Consider the following 22,683-nt stretch of genomic DNA (forward strand, 5'->3'; position numbering starts at 1 on the left):
ACTCCTTGCGAAGGTCTTGTCAAAAAGACTAGAGACCTGCATATTTCATTGGTTAATTATGACCAATCAGGATTCATAAAGGGTTGGTTGGCCTCAGACAACATATACTGCCTATTCCATACTACAGACTCCGCCGCTTCTCAATCACAAGCTTACGCTGTCCTCTCATTAGATGCAGATAAGGTGTTTGACAGTGTGGAATAGGCTGTTTTGGAACATGTTGGCTTCGCGTCATCATTAATTATATTGAACAAAAATTTAAACTGAACATGTTAAGTATTAATACCATATTTCATGAGCTGAAATAAAAGATCGCATAAATTTTCCAGATGCACAAAAAGCTTATATCTCTGAAATGTTGTGCACAAATATGTTTACATCCCTGTTAGTGAGCATTTCTCCTTTGCCAAGAAAATCTATTCACCTGACAGGTGTGGCATATCAAGAAGCTGATTAAAACAGCATGATCATGTGCACCTTGTGATGGGCACAATAAAAGTCCATTCTAAAATGTGCAGTTTTGTCACAGAAAACAATGCCACAGATCACCCGGACAATAATTCTGTCTGTAATAAAATTCATTCTGATTGGCTGGGCCTGGCTCCCCAGTGGGTGGGCCTATGCCCTCCCAGCCCCACCCATGGCTGTGCCCCTGCCCAGTCATGTGAAGTCCATAGATTAGGGCCTAATGGATTTATTTCACTTGATTGATTTCTTATATGAACTGTAACTCAGTAAAATCATTGAAATTGTTGCGTTTGCATTTTTGTTCAGTATAATATGGCCAGCACCTTATATACAGGCCTCACTGCCCGTGTCCAGACTGGCCATTCCACTGCCCCAGAGATTGTCCTACAAAGATGCACATGGCAGGGTTGTTCTCTGAGTCCCGGCCTATTTCCAATTTAATTAGTACTGCTAGCCCATTATGCAAAAGATTAACATTTAGCCTATTACGATCAAAGAGACTGTCCACCATATCTCCCTGCATGCTGATGACACCTTACTCTATTTGTCCGATGTCTCTAATTCTACAGTGCATTTTCCACATTTTGCTACATTACAGCCCTTTTCTAAAATTGATTAAATGTTTTTTTAACATCATTCCCCATCATGAAAAAGCAAAACAGTTTTTTAGAAATGTGTGCAAATTTATGAAAAATTTAAAACAGAAATACCTTATTTATATAAGTATTCAGACCGTTTGCTATGCGAATCGAAATTGAGCTCAGGTGCATCCTGTTTGTATTGATCATCCTTGAGATGTTTCTACAACTTGATTGGTGTCCACCTGTGGTCAATTCTATTGATTGTACATGATTTGGAAAGGCACACACCTGTCTATCTAAGCGTCACATGATCTGTCACATGATCTGAGTATATACAGTTGAAGTTGGAAGTTACACCTTAGCCAAATACATTTAAACTCAGTTTTTCATAATTCCTGACATTTAATCCTAGTAAACATGTCCTGTCTTAGGTCAGTTAGGATCACCACTTTATTTTAAGAATGTGAAATGTCAGAATAATAGAGAGAGAATGATTTATTTCAGCTTTTATTTCTTTCATCACATTCCCAGTGTGTCAGGAGTTTACATACACTCAATTAGTATTTGGTAGCATTGCCTTTAAATTGTTTAACTTGGGTCAAACATTTCGGGCAGCCTTCCACAAGCTTCCCACAATAAGTTGGGTGAATTTAGTCCCATTCCTCCTGACAGAGCTGGTGTAACTGTGTCAGGTTTGTAGGCCTCCTTGCTCGCACACACTTTTTCAGTTCTGCCCACAAATTTTCTATAGGATTGAGGTCAGGGCTTTGTGATGGCCACTCCAATACCTTGGCTTTGTTGTCCTTAAGCCATTTTGTCACAACTTTGGAAGTATGCAAACCCAACACCTCCCATCACCACAAGAACACCATCCCCACAGTGAAGCATGACGGTGGCAGCAACGTGCTGTGGGGATGTTTTTCATCGGCAGGGACTGGGAAACTGGTAAGAATTGAAGGAATGATAGATGGCGCTAAATACAGGGACATTCTTGAGGGAAACCTGTTTTAGTCTTCCAGAGATTTGAGACTGGGATGGAGGTTCACCTTCCAGCAGGACAATGACCCTAAGCATACTGCTAAAGCAACACTTGAGTGGTTTAAGGAGAAACATTTCAATGTCTTGGAATGGCCTAGTCAAAGCCCAGACCTCAATCCAATTAAGAATCTGTGGTATGACTTAAAGATTGCTGTACACCAGTGGAACTCATCCAACTTGAACGAGCTGGAGCAGTTTTGCCTCGAAGAATGGGCAGAAATCCCAGTGGTTAGATGTGCCAAGCTTATAGAGACTTACCCCAAAAGACTTGCAGCTGTAATTGCTGCAAAAGGTGGCTCTACAAAGTATTGACTTTTTTTTGGGGGGGGGTGAATAGTTATGCACACTCAAGTTTTCTGTTTTTATTTGTCTTATTTCTTGTTTGTTTCACAATAAAAAAATATTTTGCATCTTCAAAGTGGTAGGCATGTTGTGTAAATCAAATGATACAAACCTCCCAAAAATCTATTTTAATTCCAGGTTGTAAGGCAACAAAATAGGAAAAATACCAAGGGGGTGAATACTTTCGCAAGCCACTGTATAAGGTCCCACAGTTGACAGTGCATGTCAGAGCAAAAACCAAGCCATGAGGTCGAAGGAATTGTCTTTAGAGCTCCAAGACAGGATTGTTTCGAGGCACATATCTGGGGAAGGGTACCAAAAAAATGTCTGCAGCATTGAAGGTCCCCATGAACACAGTGGCCTCCATCATTCTCAAATGGAAGAAGTTTGGAACCACCAAGATTATTCTTAGAGCTGGCCGTCTGGCCAAACTGAGTAATCTGGGGAGAAGGGCCTTGGTCAGGGAGGGGACCAAGAACCCGATGGTCACTCTGATAAAGCTCCAGAGTTCCTCTGCTGAGATGGGAGAAGGACAATCATCTCTGCAGCACTCCACCAATCAGGCCTTTATGATAAAGTGGCCAGATGGAAGCCAATCCTCAGTAAAAGGGACATGACAGACCGCTTGGAGTTTGCCAAAAGGCACGTTAAGACTCCCAGACCATGAGAAACAAGATTCTCTGGTCTGATGAAACCAAGATTGAACTCTTTGGCCTGAATGCCAAGAGTCACGTCTGAAGGAAACCTGGCACCATCCCTACGGTGAAGCATGGTGATGGCAGCATGATGCTGTGGGAATGTTTTTCAGCGTCAAGGACTGAGAGACTAGTCAGGATCGAGGCAAAAACAAACGGGGCAAAGTACAGAGAGATCCTTGGTGAAAACCTGCTCCAGAGCACTCAGGACCTCAGACTGGGGCAAAGGTTCACCTTTCCACAGGACAACAACCCTAAGAACACACCCAAGAAAACGCAGGAGTGGCTTCGGGACAAGTCTCTGAATGTCTTTGAGTGGCCCTGCCAGAGCCCAGACTTGAATCCGATCGAACATCTCCGGAGAGAGATGAAAATAGCTAACAGAGCTTGAGAGGATCTGCAGAGAAGAATGGGAGAAACGTCCCAAATACAGATGTGCCAAGCTTGCAGCGTCATACCCAAGAAGACTCAAGACTGTAATTGCTGCCAAAGATGCTTCAACAAAGTACTGAGTAAAGGGCCTGAATACTCATGTGATATTACAGTTTTCCATTTTTTTATACATTTGCAAAACTTTCAAAAAACCTGTTTTTGCTTTGTCATTATGGGGTATTGTGTGTAGATTGATGAGGAATAAAAACTATTTAATCAATTTTAGAATAATGCTGATGCGTAACAATGTGGAAAAAGTCAAGGGGTCTGAATTCTTTCCGAATGCACTGTATATCACACGTACTTGACCTCTATAAAATAATTAGGCTCCTTCTCTGGCTCTAAAATGATCTAAATGCCTCTAAACTCCACAGCCAAACAAGTCACATTACCCTCTTTACCTATCACTTTAGAAAATAAGGGATTTACATAACTGGGCATTTCAATTCGATCCAATTTAAAAGTCATGGTTAATGAGAATTTCAGTGCAACATTGGAGAAAATAAAGATCTAAGTACAGTAGACGGTCTCCACTTCGTGTTACTCTTTAAGAAAGAGTTTTGGTTATTCAAATGAATGTACTCCCCAGTATTAATTAAGTTCCTCACCCAACTTCACTCTTTAAGGACATAGGTATGCGCTACTTGACCAAAAGTATGTGGACACCTGCTCGTCGAACATCTAAATCCAAAATCATTGGCATTAATTTGGAGTTGGTCCCCTCCACTCTTCTGGGAAGGCTTTCCACTAGATGTTGGAACATTGCTGCGGGTACTTGCTTCCCTTCAGTCACAAGATCATTAGTGAGGTCGGGCACTGGCTCGCAGTCGGCATTCCAATTCATCCCAAAAGTGTTCGATTGGGTTGAGGAAAAAGCTTTGTGCAGGCCAGTCAAGTTCTTCCACACTGATCTCGACAAACCATTTCTGTATGGACCTGTCACGACTTCTGCTGAAGTCGGTTCCTCTCCTTGTTCGGGCGGTGTTCGGCGGTCGACGTCACCGGTCTTCTAGCCATCGCCGATCCATTTTTCATTTTCCATTTGTTTTGTCTTGTTTTCTCACACACCTGGTTTTCATTACCTCATTAGGTGTTGTGTATTTAACCCTCTGTTCCCCCCATGTCTTTGTGTGGTATTGTTTATTGTAAGTGCTTGTGCACATGTTGACTGGTGCGTGACGGGTTTTGTACCCATGTCTTGTTACTATTTAGGCCGTTGGTTTTGCTATTAAACTGCTTCGGCTATTACTTAGTTCTACTCTCCTGCGTCTGACTTCCCTGCCACTGGTTACGCACCCCTTACAGGATCTTGCTTTGAGCAACGAGGGCATTGCCATGCTGAAACAGGAAAGGGCCTTCCCCAAACTGTTGCCGCAAAGTTGGAAGCACAGAATCGTCTAGAATGTCATTGTATGCTGTAGCGTTAAGATTTCCCCTCACTGGAACTAAGGGGCCTAGCCCAAACATTGAAAAACAGCCCCAGACCATTATTCCTCCTTCACCAAACTTTACAGTTGGCACTGTGCATTCTGGCAGGTAGCATTCTCCTGGCATCCACCAAACCCAGATTCGTCTGTCGGACTGCCTGATGGTGAAGCGCGATACATTACTCCAGAGAACGCATTTCCGCTGCTCCAGAGTCCAATGGCGACGAGCTTTACTCCACTCCAGCCGAGGCTTGGCATTGTGCATGGTGATCTTACACTTGTGTGCAGCTGCTCGGCCATGCAAACCCATTTCATGAAGCTCCTGACGAACAGTTATTGCGCTGACGTTGGTTCCAGAGGCAGTTGGAACTCGGTAGTGAGTTTTGCAACCGAGGACAGACCATTTTTACACGCTACACACTTCAGCACTAACCGGTCCCGTTCTGTGAGCTTGTGTGGCCTACCAGTTTGTGGCTGAGCCATTGTTGCTCTTAGACATTTCCGTTTCACAATAACAGCACTTACAGTTGACTGGGACAGCTCTAACAGGGCATAAATTTGACTAACTGACTTGTTGGAAAGGTGGCATCCTATGAAAGTGCCACGTTTAAAGTCACTGAGCCCTTCTGTAAGGCTATTCTACTGACAATGTTTGTGTACGGAGATTGCATGGCTGTGTGCTCGATTTTATACATCTGTCAATAATGGAAATAGCCGAATCCACTAATTTGAAGGGGTGTCCACATACTTCTTTTTGGAATAGGAAACGTCCTAGAATTAGTCTCTCCACCTTGCAAAGCAACAAAAATGTTGAAGGGCTCTCTCTACCCAACATTAAAAACTCTACTATTGGGCATTTCAGCTGTCACTGAGTATTTGGCTTGAAGTGCCTTGGCGGAAAATAGAGGCGGCCAAGTCTCACCCAATTAGAATTCAAGACCTTCCTTCTTTGAGATAAAGCAAAATACTGCCTCATCTTTTATGGGATCTATTGCAAAAAATACATTGACTGTTTGGTACCAAAATAATAATTATCTGGGCACAACTTGTAATTTTCATGAGTTATCTCCTATTTGCAAAAACAATTTTCTTTTATCAGGCTCTATGCCCTTTAACTTCTCTCCCTCCAAGGTAATCATGTTTTGAAGGATATCTTCAACCTGCAAGGGTTTCGTTCCAGATCGGAAAAAGTAATATTCTCTCCCTGGTTCTTCCGATTTTTAATTTAATTTTTTAAATCTCAGACTCCATACAGTGTTGAAAACCTACAGGACCAAAAACTAGGGTACCGCTCTTTATTGAACTAATTGATGTAATAAATGTACCCAATCTGAGGTGGGCAATTATATGCATAAGGTTTTGGAGCTGTGTACCAGTGAAGACTATTTGGGTTCATGTTGTTAATATTTTAAATGTTATTCAAGGCAGGAACATACCTGCAAGGCCCATCCCTCCTCTTGCTTGGTTGTAACCCTAGCATTTCGCTATCTTATCAAGAGAGGTGGATTGTTATAGCTGCAATAACAGCAGGCAAAAAAAAACGATTCTAACATGCTGACCACACCGCTCGCGTTGCATGCGCTCGCGTTGCAAAATAAATGTACACATACATGTTATTCAATTATTGCACCCATACTGCTTGTGCGTGCCAAGAAACATCTGCGTTGCCAAGTGCTAAAATAGAAGTCAGTTCTATTTGTGACGCTGAACGCGGTGCAAGTCCTGCCTCTCCCGTCTCCTCATTGGTTTATAGAAGCAGATACCCACGTGCCATCTCCTCTTTGGTTATACCCACGTGGGTGATTGAAATATGAACTGAGGTCAGTCGGTCATCATGGTAATACTATGAAAGTTAGATGCCAATCGCCATATAAAGTCCAAAGAAGAAAAGGCCTGGAAGGAGGAGCGATGACTAGAAACGGTTGACTGTTTTATTTGTGGATTAATTGTTGGAGTAGAGGACTTTGTGCATTTCAGGTAAAATAACAACTCAACATTTATATCCCAGGACAAATTAGCTAGCAACAGCAAGCTAGCTAAATAGGACAAATTAGCTAGCAACTGCAATCTAGCTAGCTAAATTGCCATAAATGTTTAATGCTTTTCGACCTGTCCCCAAATTAATATAATTGGTTCAGAGTTTGTTTTGATATTTCAACCTGTGTGTCATGATCGCGTTTGGTGTGAGGCGGACTAAATCAATTTGCGCGCGTCCGGTCTGGGCATGGTGTAAGGATTTGGTTTGAACTTTGCAGATTTTGGTTGCTTATGTATTTGGACATTGCACAGCTGGAAAGAGCCACTGCCAGACTGTGTGGGGCCAAGCCCAAAACTCTGGTCAATTGGTCACATGCTATGTCCCACTTGCAAGAGCTAATTGAACAACAATGTTTGGTCTTGTGGATGGGAGATAGCATTGTCCTTCTTTGTCTTTTTAAACTATTTGTATTCCTATGTGGCTCTGGGTTGGTAGCCTTTGAGAATAACATTTGAATAGACTGATTGAATTTGGAAACACTGAAACATATTTGTCTTTAATCTGTTTTGTTCTTTTTCATTTGTATGTTTTTGTTGTGGGTTTTTTACATCTTGTTTGTTTGTTTTCCTCCTGGACATATTAGTATGTATTGTATCTTGAAACTGTAATTGTCTAGGACATGCAAGAAAAACAAAACAATTATTGTTCACAACAAAAAATTAAAGCATCGCCATAGATGAAATGAGAAATTAGTGATCAAACCTGAGTTAGTAAGTAGCCTATCTTTGATAGAACGTGAACGGCTCGCCTTGCTCTCTCCGACTGTCAAACAAACTACGAGATTTGGGGATTTCTTTTCATGAAAGTATCACAATGTACTATAATGACTAAAATGATGCATTACTTTCCACACAAAGTAATATATTACCTTGTCAAGTAACTAATCCCAGCACTGTTAATATGTAACAGATTAATATGTTAATTCAAACCCCAAAAATGTTTATACAGGTGCTGACTGAGGGTAAACTGTATAAATAATTAACAAAGCCGCACACTAAATTATGCTCCCAACAATTTAACGGTTACAGCCAAATTGTTTGGAGCATATTTAGAGTGTGATTTAACAGATAAAATACACAACATTCAGATACAGTAATAACAATTATTACATTAAGTAATAACCCACCACCTCTAGCCCACTCAAACCCTTTACTTACTATGATTCCGCTATTTTAATTGTTGGGAGCATGTTTTGAGTGTATACGGTCTAATATACCTCGGCTTTCAGCCAATCAGCATTCAGGACTTGAACCACCCAGTTTATAATAAGTAATAACCCTCCACCTCTAGCCCGGTGAAACCCTTTACTTACTATGATTCCGCTATTTGACTTGGTGAGACTTCTGTCTACGATGTCTTTGTAAAACATTCCACCAGGGTTAAACTGTGTGGCCCAGACAAACTTGTGTCTGTGAAAGAGAGCGTCCATCCCAATGATTTTAGCATTGTCCTCAATGCGAGCATGCAGTTTCTGTCCGTGGCTCTGCTTAAACGGATAGACAAAACTTCGGATTTCAGTGTCATTAGCAACGTAGAGCACTTGATCCTCTGGTCCTGCCCGTTGAGTTCATTAAGGCAGAAGAAAAAAACACAAAGGAAATAATATAAATGAAAAGAGTGTACATTCCAGATTACAATACAATAAGCATATTCAATGTAGCTTCTGCACAATTAGCATATTATAATCAAAACAGATAGTACCAATCAGAATAATTCTGATGCATAATTGATCAACGCCTAATTAAGTCGAATTTTGATGTGATGTGTGAATATCAAATTGTCATGAGTTTGATTATGTTCTGTATATGTAATCCAAATAGTAATGGTAAGCTCTTACCTTTGGTTATACATTCACCATCGATCTCTTTAAAGTTACGGTCACATGTGCATTTGAAGGAGCCTTTGGTATTGGTGCAGTAGTGAGAGCACATGCCAAACTGAAGGCATTCATTGATCTCTGAGAAATAGATAAAGAATGAAGGTTATAATTCCCATAAAGCCATACATGATTAAAAGAGGTTCCGTCACAATTCTGTCTGAGCTCTGTCCTTGAATATACAGAGATAACCTCTTAGGAGTAGTACGAATTCTATCTTTGACAGTTCATATCTCAAAACTAGCCCAACACATTTATCAAAAAGAAAGAACAGGCAGAGTAGATATGCTACACATTGCCATTGTCCAGTGGTCAGGAGCTATCAGAGCTTTTCTGCCGTGATAACGACAGACTTGACGCGATGGTGCATGTACTGTAAAGTGGGGCCTTCTTGCTGTCTGCTCTCTATTTGAATGGCAACTTAACATTTCAAACTCTTAGCAGCAAATGAATGCAGAATAAAACCCTGAGACAGAGAAGATAAAAGGCGACATCATCACTGTACTGTACCTTCACATTGCCTCGTCGTCTGGCTTCTCTGAAAGCCAGCCTTGCACTGACAGAGAGAATCTGTTCCTGTATTATTGCAGAATGCTTCATCTCCACATAGACCCACTCTCTCTCCACATACCCCTTCCTTGGAAACCACTGTATAAAACATGGACATCACAGTAACACATCACATATGGTGTAAGTTGGATGCTGTTTGTGCACTCTTAGAAAAAAGGGTTCCAAAAGGGTTCTTCGGCTGTCCCCATAGAAGAACCCTTATTGGTTCCAGCTAAAACCGTTTTTGGTTTCTACATGGAACCCAAAAGGGTTCTACCTGGAACCAATAAGGGTTCTTCAAAGGGTTCTCCTATGGGGACAGCCGAGGAACCCTTTCATATATTTTTCTCTAAGAGTGTGCATTGATTAATAAACTGAAAGTGTAACATGGTGATTTGAATAATAAAAACATCCATTAGCACAGTCAGTACACCACTTTTCTCTCTCATTCAGCTTTTGTAAATAGAGTACACTACGTGCTGGGAATAAACATGCCCTGAGTGCAGAGATGTTGTTAGAGCTGACAGTGCCCAAAATGCATGATTTTATGTATTTCAGTTATGTTTTTAGTTCCGAATGTTCGATCCAGGAGAGAGCATTTATTTGGAAGATTATGTGGGACTTATCCTGCCTTCCTTCCTTCCTTACTTATACAATCTTTCTTGGGAGTACTGAAACTAACTAAACCTGGACTGAAATGAGAGTGACAGATAGAGAGAGAGACAGATAGACATAGAGAGAGAGACAGATATATACAGAGGGGGAGAGACAGATATAGACAGAGAGGGGGAGAGACAGAGACAGATACTGAAAGCGAGGGAGAGAGCGAGAGAGAGCGAGGGAGAAAGTGCGAGAAAGCGAGCGAGAGAGCGAGGGAGAAAGCGCGAGAGAGTGAGCGTGAGAGAGCGAGAGAGTAAGTGCGAGAGAGCGAGAGAGTGAGCGTGAGAGAGCGAGAGCGAGGGAGAGAGAGAGGGAGAGAGAGCGAGAGAGAGTGAGAGAGAGCGAGAGAGAGTGAGAGAGAGCGCGAGAGAGTGAGAGAGAGCTAGCAGGAGAGAGCGAGCACGAGAGAGTGTGAGAGAGCGCGAGAGAGAGAGAGTGTGAGAGAGAGAGCAAGAGCGTGCGAGAGAGAGCGAGAGCGAGCGTAAGAGAGAGAGCGAGAGAGAGCGAGAGAGAACAAGAGCGAGCGCGAGAGAGCGAGAGACAAAGAGAGATTGAGATCGATATTGAGGGAGGGATATTTTGAAAGAGAGATTGAGAGACAAAGGTCAACATCGAAGAGCGAGAGACTTTGGAAGCCACGTACCACCTTTACAGTCGAGTTCATCCGAGCCCCCGTCTCCACAGTCATCGAACAGGTCACACTGCAGCTGCTGCGGGATGCAGCGATGGTTACTGCAGGTGAACTCCACCTTACCACAGGGCCTTGGGGTCTGCATCACGTCTTCTGATCCAGGACACAGGACAAGCCAGGGGGAGAAGGAGAATGTAACAGCCATGGGGTCAAAGATAGAACAGGCACATTTCAACACCATAGCTAGGCTATTGCTATCTCCAGCTTTCATTTTTTACACCAACAATGATGGACGTGTGTGTGTGTGTGTGTGTACAGGACTCCCTTGTAAAATAGATATTGGTCTTAATGGGACTCCCTGCTAAAATAAAGGTGAAATAAAACATGTAGACAAAACAGAGGAGCTTTGTGATTCTGGGTTATTTGTGATCATCTGAATGATTAAGTTCAAAAGTTCACAGACATGATTGGACTCACCACAGTTCTCTTCATCGGAATTGTCCCCACAGTCGTCGATTCCGTTGCACACCTGCTCCAAGCGCAGACACACCCTGTCGTTCCTACAGCGGTAGGGTCTGCTCGGTGGACACGGCAGTTTAGCACACATGTCAGAGTCTTCATCAGAGTTATCTCCACAGTCATCCTCTCCATCACACACCCAGATGTAAAGCTTACACAGTGTGTTGGTACAGATAAATTCATCCGCACGGCAAGAGTGGGCTGCTGCAAGAGAAACAATATAGTAGGAAACAAAATGTTTTTTCACCTAAATATGATTTTTCACCAAAACAGTTTTTCACCAAAAATATGATTTTTGAACGAAATATGATTTTTCACCAAAATATGATTTTTCACCAAAATATGATTTGTCCCCTAAATATGATTGGTCCCCTAAATACGTTTTTTTAAACAAAAATACAATTTTTTGCGAAAATAAGATTTTTCCCAGGTAGCCAGGCCTACACTTGGGAGAGTAATACTCATATGGGTCAGAGATGGGACCAAGTCACTATTATTTGAGTCACAAGCAAGTCACAATGTTCAAGTCTCAAGTCGAGTCCCAAATATAACTTTTCCAACAGTCTTGAAGGAGCACTTGTTGGCTGATTTTCCTTCACTCTGCAGTCCAACTCATTCCAAACCATCTCAATTGGGTTGAGGTCAGGTGATTTTGGAGGCCAGGTCATCTGATGCAGCACTGGATCTCTCCTTCTTGATCAAATAGCCCTTACACAGCCTGGAGGTGTGTTTTGGGTTATTGTCCTGTTGAAAAACAAATGATAGTCCCACTAAGCGCAAACCAGATGGGATGGCGTATTGCTGCAGAATGCTGGTTAAGTGTGCCTTGAATTCTAAATAAATCAAGGACAGTGTCACCAGCAAAGCACACTGACACCATCACACCTCCTCCTCCATGTGTCACAGTGGGAACCACACGTGTGGAGATCATCCTACTCTGTGTCTCACAAAGACACGGTGGTTGGATCCAAAAATCTCAAATTTGGACTCATCAGACCAAAGGACAGATTTCCACCGGTCTATCGTCCATTGCTCGTGTGTCTTGGCCCAAACAAGTCTCTTCTTATTATTGGTGGCCATTAGTAGTGGTTTATTTGCAGCAATTCGACCATGAAGGCCTGATTCACGCAGTCTCCTCTGAACAGTTGATGTTGAGATGTGTCTGTTACTTGAACTCTGTGAAGCATTTATTTGGGCTGCAATCTGAGGTGCAGTTAACTCTAATGAACGTATCCTCTGCAGCAGAGGTAACTCTGGGACTTCCTTTCCTGTGGCGGTCCTCATGAGAGCCAGTTTCATCATAGCGCTTCGACAAATTCACTTTTAACAAGGCACACCTGTTAATTGAAACGCATTCCAGGTGACTACCTCATGAGGATGGCTGAGAGAATGCCAAGAGTGTGCAGAGCTGTCATCAAGGCAAAGGGTGGCTACTTTGAAGAATCTCAAATATAAAATATATTTTGATTTGTTTAACACTTTTTTGTAACTACATGTTTCCATATGATGTCGTCACTATTATTATACAATGTCGAAAATAATAAAAATATAGAAAAACCCTTGAATGAGTAGGTGTGTCCAAACCTTTGACTGGAACTCTGTGTGTGTGTGTGTGTGTATATACATGTGTGTGTGTATATATATACAGTTGAAGTCGGAAGTTTACATACACCTTAGCCAAATACATTTAAACTCAGTTTTTCACAATTCCTGACATTTAATCCTAGTAAAAATTCCCTGTCTTAGGTCAGTTAGGATGACCACTTTATTTTAAGAATTTGAAATGTCATAATAGTAGCGAGAATTATTTATTTCAGCTTTTATTTCTTTCATCACATTCCCAGTGGGTTAGAAGTTTACATACACTCAATGAGTATTTGGTAGCATTGCCTTTAATTGTTTAACTTGGGTCAAACGTTTTGGGTAGCCTTCCACATGCTTCCCACAATAAGTTGGGTGAATTTTGTCCCATTCCTCCTGACAGAGCTGGTGTAACTGAGTCAGGTTTGTCGGCCTCCTTGCTCGCACATGCTTTTTCAGAATCTGCCCACAAATGTTCTATAGGATTGAGGTCAGGGCTTTGTGATAGCCACTCCAATACCTTGACTTTGTTGTCCTTAAGCCATTTTGCCACAACTTTGGAAGTATGCTTGGGGTCATTGTCCATTTGGAAGACCCATTTGCGACCAAGCTTTAACTTCCTGACTGATGTCTTGAGATGTTGCTTCAATATATACACATAATTTTTCTCCCTCATGATGCCATCTATTTTGTGAAGTGCACCAGTCCCTCCTGCAGCAAAGCACCCCCACACAACATGATGCTGCCACCCCCGTGCTTCACGGTTGGGATGATGTTCTTCGGCTTGCATGCCTTCCCCTTTTTCCTCCAAACATAACAATGGTCATTATGACCAAACAGTTCTATTTTTGTTTCATCAGACCAGAGGACATTTCTCCAAAAAGTATGATCTTTGTCCCCATGTGCAGTTGCAAACCGTAGTCTGGCTTTTTTATGGCGGTTTTGGAGCAGTGGCTTCTTCCTTGCTCAGTGGCCTTTCAGGTTATGTCGATATAGGACTCATTTTACTGTGGATATTGAAACTTTTGTACCTGTTTCCTCTAGCATCTTCACAAGGTCCTTTGCTGTTGGCTGCGCCGGACAGGCGGGCGACTCTGGCAGCGCCGGACAGGCGGGCGACTCTGGCAGCGCCGGACTGGCGGGCGACTCTGGCAGCGCCGGACTGGCGGGCGACTCTGGCAGCGCCGGACTGGCGGGCGACTCTGGCAGCGCCGGACTGGCGGGCGACTCTGGCAGCGCCGGACTGGCGGGCGACTCTGGCTCAGGATGCACCAGGCTGGGGAGACATGCAGGAGGCCTGGCTCTGGGAGCAGGCACAGGACTCACCAGGCTGGGGAGACTTGCAGGAGACCTGGCTCTAGGAGCAGGCACAGGACTCACCCGGATGGAGAGACATGCAGGAGGCCTGGCTCTGGGAGCAGGCACATGACTCACCAGGCTGGGGAGACTTGCAGGAGGCCTGGCTCTGGGAGCAGGCACCGGATACACTGGGCCGTGGAGGCGCACTGGCGGTCTCGAGCGCAGGACTGGCACCACCCGTACTGGCTGGGTGCCCGCTTCCCCCCGGCAAATGCGGGACGCTGGCACCGAGCACACCGGCCTGTGGATGCTCGGCCTCGACACCGTGCGCATCACCCCATAGCATGGGGCCTGACCAGTCAAATACTCGCCACGGTAAGCGCGGGGAGTTGGCTCAGGCCGCACTGGGTTCTCCAGGCAAACTGGGGAAACCGTGCGTGGAGCGGGCGCAGGACTCACCGGGCTGTGGAGGCGCACTGGAGGTCTGGAGCGCCAAGCTGGCACAAGACGTGCAGGGCTGGGGAGGCGCACAGGAGGCCTGGTGCGTGGGGCTGGCACAGTCTTCGCCAGACGGCTAGCATGCACCTCAGGACGAGTATGGAGAGCTGACTCGGGTGACATCAATTCGAGGACACCCTCCGTAGGGCGAATGTCGTGCCTCATGCACCAACACAGCAGCTCTCTCATAGCTCTCTCCTCCAATCTCCCCATCAACTCCTTCACTGTCTCTGCTTCGCTCCCTTCACTCACCTCCAATTTCACCCCGACTGGCTCTGGTTCCATCCAGACGGGGCCGACCGTCCCGTCTGCCCCCCCCAAAAAAAATCTTGGGGCTGCCTCTCCTGGCCACGCTGCTTGGTCCTTTGGTGGTGGGTAGTTCTGTCACGACCATCGGATGAAGTAGACCAAGGTGCAGCGTGGTGAGTGTACATTTTCCTCTTTATTGAATGTCGCCAGCAAAACCAATAAATAATACAAAACGACCGTGAAGCTTACAGGGCAAAGTGCCACAAACAAAGTTAACTACCCACAAGGACAGGTTGGAAAAAGGGCTGCCTAAGTATGGTTCCCAATCAGAGACAATGGTAGACAGCCGTCCCTGATTGAGAACCATACCCGGCTAAAACAAAGAAATACAAAACATAGAAAAAAGAACATAGAATGCCCACCCAAATCACACCCTGACCAAACCTAAATAGAGACATAAAAAGGCTCTCTCAGGTCAGGGCGTGACACTGACCCACTGGAATTGCGATATAGTGAATTATAAGTGAAATAATCTGTCTGTAAACAATTGTTGGAAAAATTACTTGTGTCATGCACAAAGTAGATGTCCTAACCGACTTGCCAAAACTATAGTTTGTTAACAAGAAATGTGTGGAGTGGTTGAAAAACGAGTTTTAATGACTCCACCCTAAGTGTATGTAAACTTCTGACTTCAACTGTATATATATATACACACACACACACACACACACACACACACACACACACACACACACACACACACACACACACACACACACACACATATATATATTTACACACACAATGACTTGTTCAACTACAAATCTTTGTCTATTTATTGATGCCTCTAGGCAGCCCTTTTCATTATTAAGTCTACTACACATGTTGATTATGTAATAATTCATTTGAACAACAAATTCCAAATGCAAGCTTTATGAGTACATTATCAATTTCAAGCAATTTTGACATACCAAAAGACCAGTCGTCCTATTCTAGCAATTGTTGCTTGATGCCCCATTGATGGTGCGCTTGCAAAATAAAACGTTAATATTCTTTATTATCAAAATGTTTTGGAGCTGCATATTTATTTATGGCAATCCTCTCCCTACAAATTTGACATTGCTCTGCTCCCGATCCTATAGCTGTACAGCAAATTAGCAATCTGTTCACCAGCTCACCCAACCTGTGTTGATTGACCGTTTGCTGGTCCAATCAGTGGGCAGTGTGTGTGTGTTTCACTAGCCAATCTGTTACACGTTCGTTTTGCAATGCTGCGACTACTGTGTCTGACTGCGTGTAAATGAATGCACTGAGACTCTGTGCCTCAAAATGACTGACAAACCTGGCCAGATCATTTAGTCATCAGTCTCTAGTCAAAGTCAAGTCCCGAGTTTTGAGGCTCCAAGTCGAAGTCAAGTCTCGAGTTATTTTATTTTCTGTCGAGTCTCAAGTCATGAAATTTCTGACTGGAGTCAGACTCGAAGCCGCAATAGGTTGAACTTGAATGCTTTTCTGAGAAGATGAGGGAACAGCTGTTTCTCTTTATATTGATTAATACTGCAACCCACTTTCTACTTGCCTCTCCCATCCAGTGGTGTAAAGTACTTAAGTAGTACTTTAAATTGTTTTTTCTTAAGTCGTTTTTGGGGGTATCTGTACTTTACTTTTTATATTTTAGACATCATGTACTTTTCCTTCACTACATTCTTAAAGAAAATAATGTACTTTTTACTGCATACATTTTCTCTGACACCCAAAAGTACTAATGCTGAATGCTTAGCAGAACAGGAAAATGGAAAATTCATGCACTTATCAAGAAAAAAATAAACATCCCTGGTCATCCCTATTACCTCTGAACTTGCAGATTGACTAAACACGAGTGCTTTGCTGGTAAATAATGTCTGAGTGTTGGAGTGTGCCCCTGGCTATTCGTAAAGAAAAAAGAAAAAAAAGAAATGAGTGCTGTCTGGTTTGCTTAATATAAGGTATCTGAAATTATTTATACTTTTACTTTGATACTTAAGCATATTTTAGCAATTACATTTATTTTGATACTTTTAAAACCAAATACTTATAGACTTTTACTCAATTAAAATTTTACTGGGTGACATTCACTTTTACTTGAGTAATTTTCTATTACGGTATCTTTACTTTTACTCAAGTACTGTATGACAATTGGGTACTTTTTCCACTACTGTACCCATCAACATTTCCTCACAATTACAGAGAGCACTCTGACTGAAGAGACAGCAATGGACACACATATTTTACATAATACTGACTGATTGAATAATACATCACACATGTTGTAAAGAACATTGTGTGTGTGTGTGTGTGACTGTGTGTGTGTGTGTGTGTGTGTGTGTGTGATGAGCGTGTGCATGCGTGCGTGTGTGTTCTAGGCTCACCCTGGACACAGTTATGCTCATCACTGTGATCCACACAGTCAGGCAGGGCATCACAGTGCCAGCGGCTGGGGATGCAGTGAGCTCTGTTCAGACACAGGAACTCATCCTCCCTGCACTCCCTCACACAGTCTACCTGTCGGCACAACACACACACACACACACACACACCTCAAAAACAACACATACACCCCTGTCCGCCACCAAGCCATTCCACTGCCAGGTCTCAATATGGCTTGTCCAAGTCTTAACATTACATTATGGTGTATGTGAAGAAGAAGAAGATTTAGTCCATTGTCATTTTCAGATGAAATGTGAATTATATTTTTACAAAACATGACAGAGGGATGGATGTGTTATAAACTGTGAGTTACAGGTTGAATTAATCAACATGTCCCCTGGCGCAAAATACTTGGCCTTTGGTGAGATTGCTTTAATATATAATGCATGAGTCTAGGATGACGTTGCTCTCTCCAGGGGACTCTGTTGGCTGTGGAGAAAGACCTCATTAAAGAAGAGGTAGGCTGCCACTGTATGGAGGTGACTCTGAATTAAGCATTGTTTTAATTACACTGAGATCCTACGGGACCCTGATGTTTGGAGGAAACAGGCAAACATTCCCACACTACTTGTATCCAGGTATTTGAGAGATAAGGATGTTGATTGCCAAAAGCAATCTTTACACAGATGAGTCGTGCTGGCAATCATACAAAACCACGAGTCGTGCTGGCAATCATACAAAACCACGAGTCGTGCTGGCAATCATACAAAACCACGAGTCGTGCTGGCAATCATACAACAACATTTCAGGGGGATTTCCCATGAAAATATGGGCCAAGATAATTAGGACACATTTTCACATGTCGATGACCTTATGAACAAATGCCATACATTAAAGGAGAACAGACATGAAAGGTATCCTGCATTATCGCACAGACGATGAGGCTCAGCGGCTACTATCAGGGACTGCAATCAGGGCTTCATCAGAGAGCACTCACCTCATCAGATCCATCTGGGCAGTCTCTCTGGCCATCACACCTCAGGCGGGCCGACACACAGCCTCCCCCGACACACTCATACTCACTCAGGGCGCAGGACGGAAGGACCGCTGAAACAGATAAGGCACTTTTATTCAAAATGACTTAGAGTACAGTGAGTGCATACATTTGTATTATGTGTAGTTATTGAACCCACAACCTTGATGTTGCTAGCGCCACGCTCATACCGACTGAATCACACAGGACCACTCTAGACAAAAGAAGCTGACGACATAGACAATCCCCATTAAACCGGTGCTGAAAATACTTCTCAACTGGCCACGACACCACCTGGTATACAAGTGCAACACAATGGCTGCAGATACAGAAACAGAGCTGCTTCAGAGGGTCCATTCTGAGTGCTATTCCTAGCGTGTTTTGGAGCACTTTGGACCCATCAGAGCAATTCAGTCTCACTCCCATCTGGACTCACTGGGAGAGAGGGGGGAAAAGCTTTTTCATGCATATCACGGTGTGGCCCTCCCAATTGGAGGAATTTACAGTGCAAGTGCAGCCACAACTGTCCACAGGTACTCTCCATATGAATATATAAAGAAAGTACTCAGCTAAAATATTAAAAACAAGTTATTATGAGAGAGAGAGAGAGAGAGAGAGAGAGAGAGAGAGAGGGGGAGAGAGACAGACCAACAAACCTGTACGTCTTTGTGTTGTTTAATTTCAACCCCACCAACCACACACTTTATTTTCCTGTTTGTGACAATCTTGATGACATTGCTAATGAACCGTTCCATTTCCAAAGTACGCTTTGGCAATATGTATATTGTTAAATCATGCCAATAAAGCAACTGAGTTGAGCGAGAGACAGACAGACACAGAGAGAGAGAGAGATACAGAGAGAGAGAGAGAGATACAGAGAGAGAGAGAATAGACAGGGAGAGAAGAGTCAGAGAGAGAGAGAATAGACAGGGAGAGAAGAGTCAGAGAGAGAGAGAGAGAGAGAATAGACAGGGAGAGAGAGAGAGAATAGACAGGGAGAGAAGAGTCAGAGAGAGACAGAGAGAGAGAGAATAGACAGGGAGAGAAGAGTCAGAGAGAGACAGAGAATAGACAGGGAGAGAAGAGTCAGAGAGAGACAGAGAGAGAATAGACAGGGAGAGAGAGAGAGAGAGAGAGAGAGAGAATAGACAGGGAGAGAGAGAATAGACAGGGAGAGAGAGAGAGAGAGAGAGAGAATAGACAGGGAGAGAGAGAATAGACAGGGAGAGAGAGAGAGAGAGAATAGACAGGGAGAGAGAGAATAGACAGGGAGAGAGAGAGAGAGAGAGAGAGAGAGAGAGAGAATAGACAGGGAGAGAGAGAATAGACAGGGAGAGAGAGAGAATAGACAGGAAGAGAGAGAGAATAGACAGGGAGAGAAGAGTCAGAGAGAGACAGAGAGAGAGAGAGAATAGACAGGGAGAGAGAGAGAGAATAGACAGGGAGAGAAGAGTCAGAGAGAGAGAGAGAGAGAGAGAATAGACAGGGAGAGAGAGAGAGAATAGACAGGGAGAGATGAGACAGAGAGAGACAGAGAGAGAGAGAGAGAATAGACAGGGAGAGAGAGAGAGAATAGACAGGGAGAGAAGAGTCAGAGAGAGACAGAGAGAGAATAGACAGGGAGAGAAGAGTCAGAGAGAGACAGAGAGAGAATAGACAGGGAGAGAGAGAGAGAGAGAGAGAGAATAGACAGGGAGAGAGAGAATAGACAGGGAGAGAGAGAGAGAGAGAATAGACAGGGAGAGAGAGAATAGACAGGGAGAGAGAGAGAGAGAGAGAGAGAGAGAGAGAGAATAGACAGGGAGAGAGAGAATAGACAGGGAGAGAGAGAGAATAGACAGGGAGAGAAGAGTCAGAGAGAGACAGAGAGAGAGAGAGAATAGACAGGGAGAGAGAGAGAGAATAGACAGGGAGAGAAGAGTCAGAGAGAGACAGAGAGAGAGAGAGAATAGACAGGGAGAGAGAGAGAGAATAGACAGGGAGAGAAGAGACAGAGAGAGACAGAGAGAGAGAGAGAGAATAGACAGGGAGAGAGAGAGAGAATAGACAGGGAGAGAAGAGTCAGAGAGAGACAGAGAGAGAGAGAGAATAGACAGGGAGAGAAGAGTCAGAGAGAGACAGAGAGAGAGAGAGAATAGACAGGGAGAGAGAGAGAGAATAGACAGGGAGAGAAGAGTCAGAGAGAGACAGAGAGAGAGAGAGAATAGACAGGGAGAGAAGAGTCAGAGAGAGACAGAGAGAGAGAGAGAATAGACAGGGAGAGAAGAGTCAGAGAGAGAGAGACCTATTCCCAGATCTCAGGAAATTAGACCAAGTTTCTCAATTGGTACAAAATATATAGATTACTGCACACACTACAATTACTTAGATCAAAAAATAAGCTAAACTGGACACCTTAATGAGTCAGTGAATGAACCGAGAGAGAAAGCACGCAGGGCATTCCACGCCATTAAAAAAAACTAATTAAAATGTAAATACCTATTCAAATTTGTCTAAAACGAATTGAATGTGTCATTGAACCAATTGCACTTTATGGCAGCGAGGTGTGGGGTCCACTTGCAAAACAAGATTTCACCCAAAGGGACAAAAAAATTTTTGAAAACCTGCATGGAGAGTTCTGTAAGACTCTCCTCCAAAACTACAACCAGTGCATGCAGGGCAGAATTAGGCCAATATCGACTAATAATAAAACCCCAAAAAAGAGCAATTAAGTTTTGGAAACATCTAAAATACAGTGACCCCCTCTCATATCATTACCAAGCCCTGCAATACCAAGAGCTGAGCAAAGAAAAGAGTCCCCTCATCCAGCTGGTCCTGGGGCTGAGTTCACAAACCTGTTCTACTGACACACTGAAGCCTCAGGACCAGAACATCCAATCAATCAGAATAAACCAAATTACAACACAGTCAAAACAAAACTACATTACTTACAGGGAAACACAAGCACAAAGCAAAATGCAGTGCTATACGGCCCTAAATCGACAGTACACCGTGGCAAACTATTTGACCATGGTTACTGATCAAAACCTTAGAACAACCTTGACAAAGTACAGGCTCAGTAAGCACAGCCTTGCCATTGAGAAGGGTAGACAGGAAAACATGGCTCCCTGTAGAGTAAAGGCTGTCCAACCACTGCACCACGGCAGAACCTGAGACGGAGCTGCATTTCCTGACAAAATGTCAAAAACATAATTTTTTTTGAGAGTGTCAGTTCCCCAAATTTGAAACCCTTATTCAAGGTTTCAAAGACCTCTCTGATGAGAATATGCTACCCGTCCTGTTGGGGGAGGACGCAGAGAGCTGTGGGTTGGCAGCGCACTACATTGCTGCCTGCCATAAGATGAGGGACAGTGTCTGACAGACCAATCAACCTGCATATGTCCTCTACTGTATGCTTATTGTTATTGTTCACTGTATGGTTATTTTGACCCTTGATTTTTGTTGTTACTGTTGTCCCGTTGAGACAATATTGATTATTATTATTTAAATTATGTTAATATTGTAAATCTCCAAAGTAAGCTTTGGCAATATGTACAGTACATTGTTACGTCATGCCAATAAAGCAAAATTAATTGAATTAACAGACAGACAGACAGACAGACAGACAGACAGACAGACAGACAGACAGACAGACAGACAGACAGACAGACAGACAGACAGACAGACAGACAGACAGACAGACAGACAGAGAAAGAGAGAAAGAGAGAGAGATAGAGACAGAGATAGAGGGAGACATCTCAGTGGGAGAGACATACAGCTCATTTTAATTTCACACCTGTAGTTAGCAGACAGGAGAGAAGACCAGCTTGCTGATATTGAACCATCTGCTCGAGATTTGAAGTGCCTTGAAGCTACTCTGGCCTTGCATTTACTTCTCCACAAGACTTAACGTTTGGCATTCAGTTCATGCAATGAAGAACAAAGGGATTACGAATCTTAGAATAAAGGTGAGTGTCAGGATTTTCTACAGTGGAGTGAAATCTGTAATTGCTGTCAACTGAGAATTGGTCCACGTGTGGGAATAACTCTGTTTCTGAAGATATTAAGGGCTATTTTCTAGCTTTCAATGTAAGACAGTAAGCCAACTGTATCTATGCTTACTGGTGACGTCATAAAACGGCAACCGTTGCTGAACACGAACAAACACAAACGAACACACAGTCGCCCAATCACAAGGTGTGTGACGCACACAAGCATGCATTCCGACAGAGGGCGGTATTAACATGGTTGTAGGCTTTGAGTAAGAGAGTGAAAGCAAGTCCCCACCTTCACCAGCAGCCAGCAACACCTATCCAACAGCTATACAGTAAGTAATCAAGTGTGTGTGTGTGTGTGTGTGTGTGTGTGTGTGTGCATGTGTA

At 43.4% G+C, this 22,683-nt stretch overlaps 1 protein-coding gene across 1 annotated transcript in view; it reads right to left on the reverse strand.

Annotated features, from left to right (window-relative positions):
- The window catches only part of LOC115179354 (low-density lipoprotein receptor-related protein 1B), a 203,359-nt gene that overhangs the window by 24,540 nt on the left and 156,136 nt on the right, over positions 1-22,683 (reverse strand). The window contains exons 69-75 of the mRNA XM_029740789.1: positions 18,287-18,396; positions 17,292-17,424; positions 11,215-11,460; positions 10,750-10,890; positions 9,408-9,545; positions 8,859-8,978; positions 8,334-8,575 (exon numbers count right to left, since the gene is read on the reverse strand). Of these exons, the coding sequence (XP_029596649.1) occupies positions 8,334-8,575; positions 8,859-8,978; positions 9,408-9,545; positions 10,750-10,890; positions 11,215-11,460; positions 17,292-17,424; positions 18,287-18,396 (1,130 nt within the window). The remainder of the gene's footprint in view (positions 1-8,333; positions 8,576-8,858; positions 8,979-9,407; positions 9,546-10,749; positions 10,891-11,214; positions 11,461-17,291; positions 17,425-18,286; positions 18,397-22,683) is intronic.

This window comes from Salmo trutta, chromosome 39 (assembly GCF_901001165.1).
Source record: "Salmo trutta chromosome 39, fSalTru1.1, whole genome shotgun sequence".
Lineage (NCBI taxonomy): Eukaryota > Metazoa > Chordata > Actinopteri > Salmoniformes > Salmonidae > Salmo > Salmo trutta.